Below are 17,321 nucleotides of genomic sequence, written 5' to 3'. Positions count from 1 at the left end.
TTCAACATCAGTTCTACGCTCCCAGACATTAGATGCATCACCTCCAACCCTAATGACCTTAATCCCAATTACAGCCCTAACTGAACAGCAAAACTTAGATCTGTCATTCCTTATCACCCTATTTTCCATGATTCCATCCTAAATCAAGAAACCCAATATCTCCCAGTCCACCCATCAAAAATCATTGACACTTAAAGTGATTATTCAAAGGAACAAAATACAAACTCCTTCCAAGTTTTATCCCATTCCCTTAAGTTTTCAATGCATCTCAAATCTACCCCATCTCAACAAAAGACCCAACTACCAGGGTTAACCATCAATATCCCATCAAACAAACTAAAGCCAAACCATGGAATTAAAATACAATTGTTGGGAAAGACTTGGGGAATCACATGTTAAAACCACCCAACCGTCGAAACCTAAACCCTAGTTTTGGGCCTGGAATTCAAGTCTAGCGCTAGAGATCCTTGAAGCAGCACATCACTTAATGCCACCAGAGGGAGGAGGTTTCCAAATACAAGAGGAGTTCTGCAATGAGACACCATTTGCATGTAGTAAATAGATCGACTTTAACATTGACAGTTAAGTTCTCAGAATGCTTGCTGGGATTCAGGGAAAACCTCAACAAGAGTCCATACACTGTGGTTGAAAATCAATTTGTTCCTCGCAAGGAACCAGCAGGAAAAAGGAAGAGCTAAGCTCCCTTAAAGTGACCGCACTTCTGGGACAACCTGTCCGGACAAAGTGAACTTGTTTGCTGGAAAGAATGAAAGCTCACTGCCAAATCATGTGGTTTCTGCATAGGAGCACTCAAATAGCTTGTTTCTTCCATTCTTATGTCTTTTAGTTCTTTATTTTTGATGACTAGATGTGGCCTAATATTGATTTTGAAAACTCGATGCAAATTAATTTTTTATGACTTGGTGCATGTCTTAATGTTGAACTTGGACTGACTTGACATGGCTTGTTGATTGCTAATGGCTAGGTCTATGTTGTAACACGTTAACTAATAACAGAAAAGAGGGGAGATAAGTGACGATGATAATAATAATACCACTAGGGCAACTTGTTGCCTAAGCACTTACACACCCCTCCACCACCTTGCCTCCTGGAAAACTATGGTTGGTTTTGTCTTCCCCCCCCCCCCCTTTTTTTTCTTATGAAAGGTAAACTAAATTACTAAGATCGCATTACCTCCTTGCACCTTCACTTTTGAGATTTTGTAGAATGGAATACAAGGGCCAAAAGGCTCAGCTAAGATCAATTTAACACCTCCCTGGATGTTAACAAGAATAACTTTAATTAATAGCTCAAGGTTCCAGGTAAAGCAGTTATAAAACAGTACCGTAGACAGCTGGGGGAGTGGTGTTATCTGTTAATATAAATCCACCATAACCCTTACTTAATAGCTCAGGTGTCAGCATAAGCAGTTGTGACATTCACTAACTTAAACATGGTTTCTAACCCCCCCCCCCCCTTATCTTTTTTTCCTCCCTAAACCTAAATCACAGAAGCAAAAAATCAGATCCAAAGTCCAAACAAATAAGAGTACAAACAGATAACAACATGCAAGCATCACAACTATATGTGCTAAAACAAGATAGACTTCCTTTTTTTATAAAATGTAATACTAACCATAGTATGGCAATACAAATTCATGAGGTTTATTGATTTCCTTGACAGAAGCCATGTAGTACAGTCCAGCCTTTTCAAAATCCCCCTGCAGTCAAATAGGATAATATTTTTACCCCCAGCAAAACAAAAAGGTCATCAAGATTGCTACTAAGAGATGAAATCCTAAAGCAAAATAAAGCATCAAAAGTGAACATCCGGAGTTGAGCTATATCAGACCTTGCTATGGTAAGATCGTGCCAGATTGTAGTATGAATGTGCCTTCATTGGGCCGTGGTTGGTAACAGCAAGCGCAGTCTCAGTAAGTTGCTCAACAAGAAAATGTTGACCAGTGAAGAAGAAGTGATTTGCTAAATAATTCAATGCCACTGCACAGTAGGGGTATATCTCAAAAGCTTTTTGCATATTTTCCATGGCCTTTTGAATTCCACCAGCTGCGTAGATAAAAAGAAGGCTCATCAGAAAATAAGATACATTGAAACTTCACTTGAGCAGGAAAAACAGAAAGTACTGCAAACTAAAAATTGCACGGTTTAACTGCTGCATGGCTTACCTTCATTTGTGTGCAAGTCCATGATCCCAAGTGCCACAAGAGCCTCAACATTTTCAGGATCTAACTACAGTTACCAAATTGAGGAACAAAACCTCACCAAATTAGTTTAATTTCTGTTTTTGATGAAGAATAAATAATCAACAAGGACAAATTGAAGCCATGATAGATCACTTGCCTGCAAAACCCGCCGAAAGGCCTGTCGAGCTTTTTCTAACTGGCCCATTTTGTAGCGACAAAGGCCTATACCAAGCCTTACAGCTGCAGGGCAATTAGGATACACTTGCAAGGCCCTCTTAATCAACATTTGTACATACAAACTAAGTCAGTTACAATAATCAGGTTGAAAATCATGTCCACAAATAGTATTTCAACACTATCATCAAGTGAGCATGAAGAATAAGGTTAAACTGCTTTTATTAACGAATAGATAAAACATACAAATATTCATAAATTAAAAGGGAAACTCAACTATGATGTTGATAACAAAGAAATGCATCATAACTTAAGTGCTCTCTATGTTAGCCCTTAAAGAATTCTAACACTTTTTCATAAATCACATCTGGCCATGAACGATTAGCCCACATATGAATCAATCTTTTAAGTCACTGAGTTATGACCTTTAAACCTCAGCTTGGTGAAGCACAAGAATCAATCTTTAAAAATATAGCTCACAAGCTGAGAAAGATAACAAATAATGTTTCAACTAGGTAGAGATATGAGGAGCAGACAAACCTTATATAACTCCAGTGAATCAGAGAAACGACCACGATTAAACTGAACACAAGCCTGCAGTAGATGGTAATTTGATTGAAATCCAGGGGGGGGGGGGGGAGAAGAATCAGATTAAACTTGATAGACTTGGACTTGTAATTCAAATCCAAAAGCCGTTCTTGTTTGTACGATAGGAATACAACATATTAAATACTACAAAGCTATCATACACTATACCTGATTTATATTGGATAGGATACAACACCCCACCCCCACCCCCACCCCCACCCCCAAAAAAAAAGGATGCTGATCACCAAAATAGAACAACCAAACATACCTGACCAAGAAGAGCGGGAACATTATCACGGTCTCCATCAAGAACAATCTTAAATGCAGCAGAGGCTTGCTCGATATCTCCCTTAGCCAGTAAAAGCTGACCTGCAATCAATACAAACAACTGTGTTTAATGTATTATTATAGTTATTGAGAACAAGAATCTTTGAATTTTTGCCACTCATAGTGAAAAATTGAAGCTACATCTAAAACTCAAGATGCACGCCATTATAAGCTACAAAAACAAACTTAAGGAGCCAAAGAACACGTAGGAAGCACAATTAAGTCCAGACTGGGCTTGAAGGGAGCACAATACTTACTTGTTTGCACCCCATTTACCCAAGCCCAAGCAATCAAATGATTGGACCATGCTGAAGCAGGTTAGGGTGATTGGGGTTGACCGCTGTCAACCTTACTGTCAACCTCAGACATCCAACCTTTAAATGTCCAGTACACTGGTTAACTTCATCCAAAACTCTCGATGCATTAATATCTACTTCAATGCCCTTAAGCTGTTTCAATTTCAAATTGTTCCTCACCTGCAGGTTACCCTCTCATTTATTTTCTTCCGCAAACCATTGAATTCTCATACTTATTCCACCTTTCCTCCCTCATGTTTGCCTAAGGCTCTGAAGGTACATAAATTATCATCAGCAAGGAGACCCCAGCAACTAAAATTGACAAACTGAATAATACACTTAAGTTGATTGGGTTCCTTATGCCACAAGCAGAACCAGAGACATCTCAACATGGCCAACAGGTGGGTCAAGAAAAACTTAAATTATCTCATACTGTTTCCAAAAAAACATGCAAACCAATGATTAACCTTCATATGACCTGTGTCAACAACCTTTCTTCTCCCTCCACTACTGGTCTTTTCATTTGGAGAGTTCATTATGTTGAAAGCAGATGTGCAGGATCCAAAACAATAACAACGAAGTGAGGAACCATGTCTTCAAGTTGAAGATATCGCTATAATCTGGCCATGCCTCCTCCATAGCTTCCAGGCTTGATAGGTTACTTGTGATTTAAGCCTGGGTCTCCCTCTTCCCTTTCTCCCATGCTTCCAAACCCCCCCCCCCCAAAAAAAAAAAAAAGGGACTCTCTAACCACTTCCATTGCCACCTTCACATTCAGACTCTACCCTCCTTTGGCCCTACCCTCTTCAAGTTCTTCGACATGTGGTCCTTAAACCCATCTTTCCTCCCCACAGTCCAAGAGGCCTAGGTAAAATCGGTCCACTGTCACTCCCTCTCCTTGGTGGTCTTCACCAAAAGCTTTCACAACTCCAAACTTGCCCTCAAATCCTAGAACTCTTCCACCTCCAGGAACATCTCCTCCTTTGTCTCTGCTTGTCGTTCCAAACTCACTCATATCCAATCTCTTCTCCAGCCAAACTCCCCCAATCCTACCCTCATTGATGAAGAGACCTGTCAGTTGAGTTGACTACTCTCAACTCCCAGAAAGGGAGTTTCCTTCATCAGAATTTCAAGATCAAATGGCTTAAGCTTAGAGACTCCAATACCCCCTTCTTCCACCAATCTCTCAAATCTCACCATAAATACAACACCATCCCGACTCCCCTTTCTGCTACGTAGTCTGATTTCGAATGTTGCTGGTATCAAGCAGGAGGTAGTTTCCTTTTCTCTCTTGTCCCCCATCATACCCTTCAAGCCATTCCCACCAACTTTGGAATCTTCATTGCCATCAACCCTCACAAACCCAACCACTCTTGGCACCAACAACTTTGGCAAGAGTTTTTTTCAAGCCTCCTAGAGCTTCCTTGAAGAGTATTTCATCAATGTTGCCCGTAGGCCGTAGCTTCTTCTTTAACCCACCCGTACTATCCTCCATCAACCAAGCCTTCCTCAGTCTCATCCCTAAGAAGCTTGGTGCCTCCTTCGTCTTGGCAAACTCCTCCAAAAATATATTACCAAAATTCTCGCCAAGCATATCCAAATTGCCATTCCCTCCCTCTTTAGAAAGAACAATCCACCTTCATCTCTGGTAGAAGCATTGTTAACAACATCCTCCTTTCAGCAAAAACTATTTAAGGGTTTGATCGCTCTTTGCACTCCCTTGCTGCCCTTTTGAAAATTGACCTCTACAAAGCCTTTGACTCCCTCAGATGGGACTTCCTCCTTAATGTCCTCTCCTTGATGAGATTCCTTCAGTCCTTTGTCCATCGGTCAGAGTCTCCATCTCCACCCCCTCCTTCTCTGTCATCACTACTAACTCTCTAGTGTCTTTCCTCTCGTGCTGGTATGCATCAAGACTGTCCTCTTTCCCTTGCCCTTGAAGTCCTATTCAGAACCATACACTTCAAAACTGATCAACATCTCATCACTCCTATCCTTAAACGTAAAGCCCTCAACCTAACCAATTTTGCCTTTGCGATTTAATGATATCCTCCAAAGTCTCCTCTTTAGTCTCTCTTGTCTTGGCGGGACCCCCACAACCAAGGCCCCCACCTGCTCACGGCTTCCTCTAGGATGATATCCTCCAAAGTCTCCTCTTTAAGTCTCTCTTGTTCTTGGCTGGTGACTCCGACACAACCAAGGCCTCCCACCTATAGCTCACGAGCTTCTCTCTAGGCTCCTTCCCGGTCACATACCTCATCCTTGGTAGGCTCACTAACCATCATTGCTCCCTATAGCTTGACCAAATCCATGAAAAGCTCTAACTTTAGAAAAGCAAGTTGCTCTCCTTTGCCCGTAGCAATGTCTTGATCAAATTTGTCCTTCAATCCTCCTACCTGTATTGATGTGGTATCTTCACAATCCCTAAAGCCACAAGTCGTGCCAAGGAAGCCCCTTTTTGTGCCTTCCTTTGGGAAGGCCAAGAATCTTCCTGCTTCTACCACCCCATTAGTTGGTCCTCTGTTTGCCTCCCCAAAATGGAAGGTGGACTTGGTTTTTGCCGCAACCGCAATTACAATGATGCCAACTTGTTGAAACTCATCTGGAAGATTTCCACCAAGCCTGATTCCATTTGGGTCAATTGGGTTTACTTCTACTTGCTATTATCTGACTCCATTTAGACTGCCCCCCCCCCCGAGGACCCTCAAACCCATATTGGGTCTGGAGGAAGCTTCTCCTCCAAAGACCTCTTGCTCTTCTTGCCATCTCCACTCAAGTAACTGACAATACCTTCAAACTACTTTTGGCTAGACCCTTTGCATCCTTTAGGTGTCCTATACAACCTTCTAGGCCCTTGCTAGGTGTATGCAACTAGAATCCCTAAATTGATTTTTCTCTCTAAATTTATATCTAACAACTCTTGGATTCCCCCCCCCCAAGTCGCACCCAGGTCCACTCCATTGTTCCCCCTTTGCACCCCATCCCTCAAGATCATACTATCTGGCACCCCACCCACTAGCACCTTCTCCTCCTTTAATTAGGATCTTGCCTGAACTCCTAATCAACCGGTTACTTCACACCCTCTGGTTTGGTTTGCTAGCCATGTTCCTCGAGATGCCTTCACTATCTGGAGTACCTTCAACCTTTCTTTCCCTACCAAAACATTCCTCACCAACAATACAAACACCTCTTGGTCAACCTCAACTGCATCCTTTGTTGGACCAGCCCATGTTAACCATCATTTTTCTCTTGCCTCCTCCTCCCACTCTTTATGGGGGAAGCCATCACCTCCATGGTACAAAATTCAGTCGAAATGTGCGAAATTTCGACATTTTGGAAAATGCAAAACGGAAACTCATGAGGACCGAAAAAAAGTCCTCAATTTCGTCGAAACTTGTCGAGATTTTGTCAAAACTTGTCGAAACCTCGAAACTTGGTTCAACCCAGTTGGACCAGCTGGTTCATGAGGAAAAAAATTCCCAAATTTCGTGGAAAACTTGGGAAATTTCGTGGAAACTTGGGACTTTTTCCTGTAAATTTTGTAGCTTTCCCAAATTTTTAATTTTTTTGTTTATTTCATGTTTCCACAAATACTCCCTCCATCAGGACTTCCCTATCCAAAGAGCGTATTCCCTCAGGCTGGTTATCTTAAGCATGTTGATGACCAGACTCATAAAGTTATAGTTGTCGATTACCTTGACAACCATAGGCATAAAATGTCATGGGATGTCTATGTTCGTTGGTTGGAGGAAAGGATGTTACAGGTATAGTACTACTCAGCTCACAGGATGAATCCACTCTTGGCACTCCTCTTAGCACTAAGTTGTATTTTCCTTTTATTGTCAACTATTTTGAAGTTAGAAATTATATATTGAATGTTATGTGCTTAAGTAGTTAAGTTTATAATGTACTTTTCGGACAACTCTACATTGATGTTCTGTACATTGAATGACATATCTACATTGATTTTTTTAGCAAAATACAACCAATGTGTTCTTTATACTCTAATTAGCTTAAATACAGAATCCCACCCCAAAATACTCTCTAAAACCTATTGAAACTTGTACGGAAAAGTCCTCGGTTTCCTCGAAATGTCCCAAGTTTCCACTTAAGTTTCCCATTTTCACCCGGTCGAAACTTGAGTTTCCCTCAAATTTTTTACCATGATCGCCTCCATTTGGAGCCGCTCTAGACGTTCTTTTAGTGTCTCCAGAGACCAATTATGGCTTTTGAGATCCTTTCCCAACACATACTTTCTGTGATTCGGTTGGCAAGTCAGTATTTGCTGCTACAATCTCCAACTTACGGTGGGAACGAAACATTAGGAGATGGACTTCTAACTCAAAATCTCTAGACTTGATTTGGAAAGCCATTTGCTATGATGTCTCAATTAAGCTTCAAACACTTCCCCATCCCCTCCCCATTTCTGGATACCCCAAGAAACAGGGTGATTGTTGTTACCTATCTAGGCTCTCTCTTTTCACCGCCAAGTCAACTATAGCCCCACCACCCCACCCCCTTTTTCCCCTCTACTTGTATTGTTGTACATTCCTGCTTTCTCCTCCTTTTGGGGTTTTGGAAATGTAAAAGAGGAACTTTGTTCTATCTATAAGAGACCATACTTTGGGACAGTCCTCTCACTACTTTGCCTCCCCTCCTCCACTTTCTTCCTCTTCTCATAATATCTCTATCATCACTAAAGTTCCTCTCTCTACTTCCAATGCAACCCACTATCTCTCCCCTACAGGCACCAACCGATCAAACAATTGTCTACTGCATTTCCTGGTAGTCTGCTCTCCATCTTATTCACACATCATCCTTCGTTTTACAATACCTCACATCTATCACACATAAACATATCGAATCACCCCCTTAACCCACAAAGACATCTTCACCGTGCATTACTTGAACCAAGCAATAGTGAGAGGGTCAAAAAATAATGCCTCCCATGAATGGTTAGGGCATGCACAACCGAGGAGTAGAGATGAGAGGGGTATGCACCAAAAAGGGAAAGGGGGGAGGAGATGAAGAGAAGGTGGGGATCCGGGTACAAGCAATAGACAGGTCATAGTACTAAAGGGAAAGAGGCATACCATTTGCAATGGGGAGAGAGAAAGAGAGAGAGGTGGGAGTTGTAATGGAGATAATTGGGTTGCAACAGACCAAGCAACTAAGATGTAGAAGAGATCTAACAACCTATAAGATGCCAGTGTTTAAGATTTTATGTATTCACCAAGCCATAGATCCCTCTCCTTATATAAACCCCTCTTTCCAAATGTAACTTCATCTCAACATTTCATAATGTAGTCCTAGATTGAGAGGAGATCAATAGTAGCAGTTTCCAACTCAAATCTGGCTGCAAAGAAAATGGTTATGAAAACTTAGTTTAACATGCTGGGAACTGAATCAAAGTCTCTCTTTAGGTTTTTGGTTGGTCATACTCATATCAACCAACATTAATGGGGTATGTTCAGAACAGGATACGACAAGGTTGTTTCAAATTTGATACAAATTGGATGGTTAAAAGTTAATTTCTGAAAAGTTAAGGTTTTAGGGACATTTATTGGGGTAAAACAATGATCTATTGTAAGGCTAGGTGTATGTGATGCCAATCTTGGAGGGTTCTAACGGTCAGATTGGGCAGAATTTACGTCAAGAATTAGGGTTTAAAGGGGCTGGGTCTAGAGTTTTATAATCTGAGGTGGCTGGGTAGAGGATCCAATTCGGATCTAATGGAAGGGAAGTGGCAATCTAAAGATGGAGGTGATCTAATGGTTAAATATAGCTGGGCAGAATTATCCCAAAAAGACCCAACTTGTATCTTCTAGAAAATTCTATGGACACATTGAGACCTTCAATAGTGGCGGCTTGTGGACATCTGAAAATTGATGGAGATCCTTGGTGAAGTAATTTTCATCCTAGTTGAAAGGTACTGATGCAGATCCACTCCCAATTTTGGACTATTTTCCTCAGAATAGGCCTATGATTAGGTTGCACAGGTTAGGGCCTTTGATCCCATGGGTTTATGCCGCAATTGACCTCCTTTATGGGCCTAGAATAGGGCAAAAGGGCTATGCACAGGGGCCACAAAGGCTATCAATCTCCTCATAGATTGTTTATCACAATGGATGTGGTTTTTCCCAACAAGTTCCTTCTTATACTTCTGAATCACCTCTTCAGGGAAGCGAGATTTTAAGTGATGTGGTGTTTCCTAGTTGCTCCTTGTTGGATGGCAATTTGGGAAACAGAAAAATAGACTCGGGCTAAATCTCGAACTGAGGTTTTCTAGTTTTAGAGTCCATATTGGCTCTTTCTTCTCTGTTTTGAGTTCGATTGTAACTACTACTCCTATGCTATAAATATAGAGTTTTCACTGGAGTTACTCACTTGATTCAGACTCCTCTCATTCTCAATCTTCTTCTTCTTCCTTTATCTGATTTCTGCAGTTCTTTCCTTTGTCTTCTTTATCTCAATCTCTCTTTCTTTACACTTTCAAACTATAATTTACACTCCTTTGGATGTACCATCAGAAATGATCTTGAAGGATGACACAATTAAAAAAGGCATAACTAGACAAGAACAACATCCATGGTTGAAGCCTCGAAGGAGCATAGAGCCTAGGAACCTCATATTACCAGAAGATAAAGAGCCCACATTCAGGGGAAGCAACCTCACATTCCAATAAAAATCTCCTATTAAAGCAAGTTTTCAAGCCCACAATCTCTCTAACCAATTGGACTTACCGGATTAGAGACCCATACCAGGTAAGTTCATTCCTACTAATAGTTTTACAGCTACCATAGTTCAAAAACTCGATGAAATTTCAGATATCTCAAGTATTTCAATGTGGCCAAAACAAAATGCCACTTTGAAATTTTAAAAAATAAAAATAAAAAAATACAATATTGCTATCGGAATTTCAGTTTTCAATTCAAAATCTCAACAGATTCAGATGTTTCAGGCGAAATCTTGAAGATTTTGGTAATTGAGAGTGAGTCCTATTCAAAGGGATGTGCTGATTCATCTCTTCTGGGCGACATCTACCAAACCCACCAGCCATACACATGCTACCTATGGTATTGAATGAGTCACACCACAATAAATATGTGTTTCTTCAAGGTTTGGTAATTCATATCCTAGAATAGGTTACTTTTAGTATGTTGGCAATGCAACATACATGTATATTGTGGAGGACTATGCTCATTTCTTCTTGCAATCTATGACATGGCATGCATATGTCCTACCATTACAGAAAAATGCATGTTGCCTACATCAGACTTATAGGGGTGTATCAATCTAAGACAACAAAGTAGTTTATTAAGCCTAAAATAGGTTTCATATGGAGCTACAGGCCTTATTTTGGCCTAAAACCACCAAAACTTGGTAGATAAATACCATAACTCAGTGAAATTAGATATTTCAGATTTTGCAGTTTTTGACCAACACACGAAAGGAAACACAAGATTTTAAACCTTGCTTGCTATTTGTCTATTATGACAAATATCACCATCTTGATCACTTATGTGGATGATATTAGCATCACATGGAGCAGTACTGAAAAAATCTCTTCGCTGGAGACTTTTGTGCGAACAGAGTTTGAGATAAGAGAGATGGGAACATTAAGGTATTTTCTGGGTATACAATTGGCCTACTCTGCACAAACGAACACTCTGTCAAAGGAAATACACTACTGACCTAGTGACAGGGACAGGTATGCTTGGGTCTAAGCCTGCTGAAGCTCTGGCTGAGCCTAATTCTCTACAAAGTAAAAATAGTAAACCTAATGAAGGAAGCTACCATAGGTTAGTCTGAAGACTGATATCTGTCACATACTAGACCAAACAAATCTTTATAGAATCTGAAGACACTGGAAGGCAGCTTTAAGGAAAAGAATTTTGATCTCTCCTCATAAATATCCGCACATTGAATCCTATATAAATCCAGAGTGGCTGGTTGTCCAGATGATCACAGATCTTCTTTAGGATATAGCAATTATGTTGGTTGTAACCTTGTCACGTGGAGAAGGGTAAAAGCAAACAGTTGTACCAAGGTCAAGAGCTAAAGCACGATCATGGCCCACGGAATGTGTGAGTTACCATAGCTAAAAGGGCTAGTAAGATCTTTGTGTCAATGTAGACCTATGCACCTATAATCTGATAGTAGATCTGCAACCAGTTGCCCACAATCCAGTTAAGCATAATAGAACCAAATATGTGGAGACTGATCAGCATTTTATCGGAAAAAAAATTTTAACAGAGGTCTCATTTGTATGTCACATGTTCCTTCTGATAGTTAGTAAGTTGATGTAGAGTTTTATTTCTATCGTTAGCAAGTATGGTCAACATTTACACACCAACTTGAAAAGTGTTGATGTATGGGTGCAAGGGGATATTTGTCCATAGAGTTTTATTTATGTTGCCCTAAGAGTATCTGTAACTATTACTCTTCTTGTCAAACTAAAAATAAAGATGAGCTGTAACATCAACATAAGTTCAATTTCCCAATTATTGTTCAGTGACTTAAAAGCATCAACCCACCAACAAAGCCTTCACTAACCCAATTTATGTCAAGAATATATATTTTCTTTATAAAAATAATAGTGCCATACGAAACTATGTGGAACCAGGGTAGCGCACTGAAAAGAGCACAACTGTAATAAGAAAACAGCAACCAAAGAAAGATAATGAGCACACACATAGCCTGAAAGCAATAAGAGATCATAAAAAGTGAAGGAGCTGACCTTTTCCAACCCACGTAGAAGGTTCGTGCATGTCAATTCTAGAAGCTTTGTTGTAGTATTGTGTTGCTAAAATAAAATGATCCTCCTTTTCTCTTTGTTTTGTTTCAATTTTACCAAGATAACTGTAATAGGCGCCTAAGGCATTTAGAATGGCAATCCGCTCATATCTTACGTCAGCATAATAGTCATCAATTTCTACAACAAAGAAATGCCAGAACCAAACATCAGAAAAAAAAAAATTTGCAGAACCAAAACCAAGGACCAAGAACATAACTGTGTGGACCAGGACCCTACAGAAACCAGTGTCTTCCTTTAAAATGAAAATATTTGAAGAAAAGAGCTGCAAATAGAATGAAGAGTACCAGGACTAGACCCTTCTTCCAAAATTTGTTTGAATTGTTCAGTTTTGCCCTGTTTGAAGTACTCCCTCTGCATATCCCAAAAATGAAAGCAAATTATAGCAATTTTATACAGGTATGAGGGCAGAACTTGACAACAACCAGCAACCAATGTGAGGTACAGAAAATAACAAAAGTATCGCTATGCTCACTAAATGAAATGATGGAAATACAAAATCTAGAGATGTATACCCATTGAAACGTTAGCAAGTGTTAGTAGGAAACATCAAAATTCAAATATTAGTTTTTAAGACTATTAGTCAAGGATGAAAGAATACGTATTAGGCATTGTATCCGACATGATTTCAATAGACATATCATATCACATCAGAAAGACAATACATGCATGAAAATACATAAATGTACTCAAGGTACATAAAAATGCAGTTTTGGTGTGCAAAAAACCTAATTATGCAGGGATAATTACTATTGCCCCCTTGCACTTGGTTTTATTACTAATCAAACCTCATTCTTTATGAAATTACTATTGCCCCCCTCACTTCTAACAGTGTTAAGAGGCTGTTAACATTGAATATGTAATGTCTATTTTTCCCTTAATTAAAACTAAGAACTCAAAAAGACGACATTATCCTCATTTATAGAAACCATATTGAATGCCAATTATATCCATATAATTTTATATTTTAGAATCAATTTTGGATTTGAAAGAGTACCAGTCGTCTCCATTTAAAATGTGATGAAGACCCAGATCAAGAAAGTTTGTGAATGAATTAGTTATTGAGATCTTGCTTTTTTGTCCCTAACTCCATCAAAATGTGCAGCGTAGTGAAGATAAACTGTTTCGTAGTATAAATTTAAGTTCAAATAGCAAGAGTACTGATTTGGGAGAAAAGACGAATCTTTGTGTGTGTGTGTTGTAATTCTTGGAATTTACACAAAGAACAAAACAACATTGATCTTTGCTACAACATGATATTTGTTAATGACGGACTTACTGTTACACTAAAAAATATAAATCACATGGATTTTCAAGTAAGGTTCATCTTCAATGGAAGTATTGTCCTAAAATTATTTTTCTTTTGTTTTCTTCCAAAAATTTAATTCAAGGATTGGTGGGACCACACACTTATGGTTGTTCCAACTCTCAAGTCAACTTAAATTTTTCACAATCACAATGATGGAAATTTTACAAACAAATTAACATATAAGACGTTAGTTGATAGGAAATTTGGTAACATGCACCATGGTTAGCATATATTAGGTGATTTTTAATTTCCAACTTGGAATTAAATTTGATCTTCCTTTATTTTGAGTTTTATTCAATCACATCTTTCTTTATTCGGTGGTTTCATTTTAGGGAAGAAAAATCACATTCTTCCTTTATTCAGTGGTTTCATTTTAGAGAAGAAACTGAATTTAAGGTTAATTTTTTTTGCTAATTAAGTAGTATCATAACCTAACAAAAGGGTAAATAAGTAAAAAAATAACTCCAAGGTTATTTTTGAAATTTTGAGAAAATATATAGAAGCCACGTCGTCAGTAAACAAACGGAGCTTAACGGTAGGGGGCATTGGTAATTGTAGACAAAGTTAAAGGTTGGATTAGTAATTTTAAAAAGTACAGGGTATAAAGTAGTAATAAAATCAAAGTCCAGGGGGGGCAATAGTAATTATCCCTATTATGTAATATGCAAATATATATAGTGAGACTATTTAGCACCGATTTAAGAATAAGTATCAAGTATTCCATCGGAGGTGTGACTTAAGAGACATATCATATTGCATCAAAGAGACAGCAGACATGCATGAAAAATAGTCAATAAATGCATAGGTGTACTTGTGAATTGTGATACATAAAAAATACGGTTTTCAAGCATAAAAAACATTATTATGTAATATGTGCATGTGTGTGCATATATAGTTATGCATAACCCATAAATACAAACAAAAAGAACAAAAAAACTGCTTTGAGCACTGTAAGTGCTCCAGACTAGTTCAATTGGTGAAGATTAGCATCATTTCCCATTTTACAAGGTTTTCTCCAACTCATTTCAAAGGAGAAAACAAGCTTCAAAGGCCTCTACCAGCTCTAAGTTTAGTATCTCTCTCACACTACCAAGTTTAAAGTAGGCGTGACAATAACTTTAAAGGAAAATCCAGCTGAACCTCCCCCTCCCTCCTCTAGAGTGTCTTGCTCAGTTCCTTAATACAACCATTAGTTATTGTTAGTAGCTCTAGATAACCTTAGAATCCACAAATCATCTCTAAACATCAACTGGAACCATGGAACCAATTTATTTATCACCACTATTTGATAAATCAAAAGAACGCCCATCTTAAAGCTATTTCAACTATCTGCTAGAGGAAGGATCCACAAGATGGTAGCTACCTTAACAGTTTAAATATGGAGAAAAGATGCATTTGTTGGTTCACGTGATATGTGTTATGTAAACGATGGGCAAGAAGATACACTACTGCAGAAGACAAGCATAGTAGCAATAAAGCAAGAGAAACCCATTGGGCGTAGAATTAGTGACTGAATAACAAAAGCAGAATTAACTGCACGTTTTGTGTCCAGGGGATTGTCTTCCTTACTACTAGCCTGTATTGAGAACTCTGCATTATACTTAAAAACCAATTATGGCATAAGTAATGTGTTATTACTCCACCCGAAATCCATCAGCTGATCTTAGGAGAATTGAGAAAGATGACCAAACTCCATAGTTAGAAAAACTGAAGCTGCCTCACCGTGCATCAAACTTAATTGGCATCTACTAGCTAATACCACCCCTACTTCCTACGCTTTTTCTCATCAATAACAATTACAGGTTCCATGTTTTGAATTCAGAATTCCCGGAGACAAACATTGTCAGTTCAACGAAAATCATGTCCAACCTGCGACCAAGTAGTTAAATAAAAACCATTGTACTTCACATGTCATATATACAACAATTTCCGCACAATCATACTTCTCAAAGAAAAAAATTAAAAAACTTTGTTGTAACCAATATAGGAACTTAGAAGCACACAAAAGTAAGAAAGAAAGAGTCAGAGCTAGACCGCAATAATGAGCCAGAGGTCGAGGGGAGCTTGTTCGGCCTTGAGGATGTCCAGAATATCGGAAGCGTCCCTAGGTAGTTGGTCGAGAGTAACCCTAACCTCCTCTTCAGAGTTTTGCACGGGAATGTAAACGCACGCCATTGATTCAGGAAACTATAATACCAGTAGTTCAGGTAAGATATATCTACAAGACAAATAAAAACCCTAGCTTTTCCCTCTCTCTTCCGCTAGCAAGTGTAAGCACCAGTAGATGCTTCATGGAAAAGCCAACTGCAATAATAAAAAATAAAAATAAGAAAGGGAGAACATGCAAACCAAGTAGTGTTTTCCGGCAACCAAGTCAATTGTCAGTCGTCACCGTCCAACCCTCAAGATCGGAATTGAGGTTGGGGGCCGGGAGGGGGGTGGCAAGAAAGTCAGGAAAGAGGGAAGTCGTTAAACCCGTATCAGAGACACTGGGAAGTCGGCTGAACCAGACGATTTTCTTTTCTTTTTTTTTTTTTTGTTAGAAGATTGAATTATATTTTTAAGAAAGGTAAATAACTAAATATCACCTCTCTTTTTTTCTTTTTCTTTTTACATAAATTTGCTGGAGCATGGTACTCAAACAAAGGAGTCCGGATCAGCTCCCCCGACGGGGAGCACAAAGTGTTCCCACTGTTTTGTGTGGTCGGGAACCTGTCGGGGAGCACTCTATGCTACCCCGACAGGGTGAGGATCCGGATTCCCAAACATAGCGTAGTTGTGTTGTATTCTCGCTTCAACCACTATACTAGACTAAATATTACTAATCAGCCAAGGTTTAGAGGATTTAGGCAAGTAGGTTAAAAGTTCAGAATCGTTGCTACATATTTCCTTGATCTCAATATTCATCGTTTTAGATTTGTCTAAACCCTCCTGGATTGCTACCAAAACTGCCTCCACCACATCTACATTATCAATATTTCTATACCTGCAATATTGTATGTGACCGCTACTATATATCTCCATGCTCCAACCTGCGCTACCTATCCATTCGTTAGATAACCTTGCACAAAGTAACATCGGATGATAAGTATCATGCATTAAAAAAATGGGTCTAAGTCGATTAAAAGTTGCAGGTGCATGAGGTTTTCGCTGTAGAGCTGTAGGTTCAATGATTGGTGCTGAGATTTATAAATCTAAAATCCATTTTGAGATTTGCCCTAAAACATTTATAGGATTTGGTTGAGTTTTTTGAAAATTGTAAGATTTATTTCTTTCCATATAAAGTAACAAGTAATTGTCAATACAAAAAGAAACCAAGTATTTGATTGCCTATCAATTTGGTTGATGGAATGAAATGCTTGACAAAGATGTAGTATAGATTGTGTTGTGGATATGTAGCCAGAGAATCCCCTCGGGAGGAAACACAAGCCCACTCAGGTAGGTGAATATCACCCCCTCGGGAATGTGTGTATCACCCCCTCAAGAGGACTTGAAGATCCCCTCAAGAAGACTTGAAGAGCCCCCTTGGGACAAAACACACACCCACTCGGGTAAGTGTGTATCACCCCCTCGGGAAGACTTGAAGAGCCCCCTCAGGATGAAACACAC

At 39.2% G+C, this 17,321-nt stretch overlaps 1 protein-coding gene across 1 annotated transcript in view; it reads right to left on the bottom strand.

The window, feature by feature from the left end:
* ELF8 (binding protein) overlaps nt 1-16,229 on the bottom strand; it is a 50,103-nt gene extending 33,874 nt beyond the window's left edge. The window contains exons 1-10 of the mRNA XM_089162901.1: nt 16,062-16,229; nt 15,747-15,899; nt 12,691-12,757; nt 12,329-12,523; nt 3,234-3,334; nt 2,918-2,971; nt 2,361-2,477; nt 2,186-2,249; nt 1,852-2,066; nt 1,636-1,720 (exon numbers count right to left, since the gene is read on the bottom strand). Of these exons, the coding sequence (XP_089019027.1) occupies nt 1,636-1,720; nt 1,852-2,066; nt 2,186-2,249; nt 2,361-2,477; nt 2,918-2,971; nt 3,234-3,334; nt 12,329-12,523; nt 12,691-12,757; nt 15,747-15,887 (1,039 nt within the window). The 5' untranslated portion in view covers nt 15,888-15,899; nt 16,062-16,229. The remainder of the gene's footprint in view (nt 1-1,635; nt 1,721-1,851; nt 2,067-2,185; nt 2,250-2,360; nt 2,478-2,917; nt 2,972-3,233; nt 3,335-12,328; nt 12,524-12,690; nt 12,758-15,746; nt 15,900-16,061) is intronic.
* Nucleotides 16,230-17,321: the final 1,092 nt, after the last annotated feature.

The sequence above is a fragment of the Hakea prostrata genome, chromosome 7, assembly GCF_041222555.1.
Source record: "Hakea prostrata isolate BN-2017 chromosome 7, UWA_Hpros_2, whole genome shotgun sequence".
In the NCBI taxonomy this organism is placed as follows: domain Eukaryota; kingdom Viridiplantae; phylum Streptophyta; class Magnoliopsida; order Proteales; family Proteaceae; genus Hakea; species Hakea prostrata.
The sequence above is the reverse complement of the archived record's forward strand: the minus strand, read 5'-3'. Positions and strand labels throughout refer to the sequence as shown.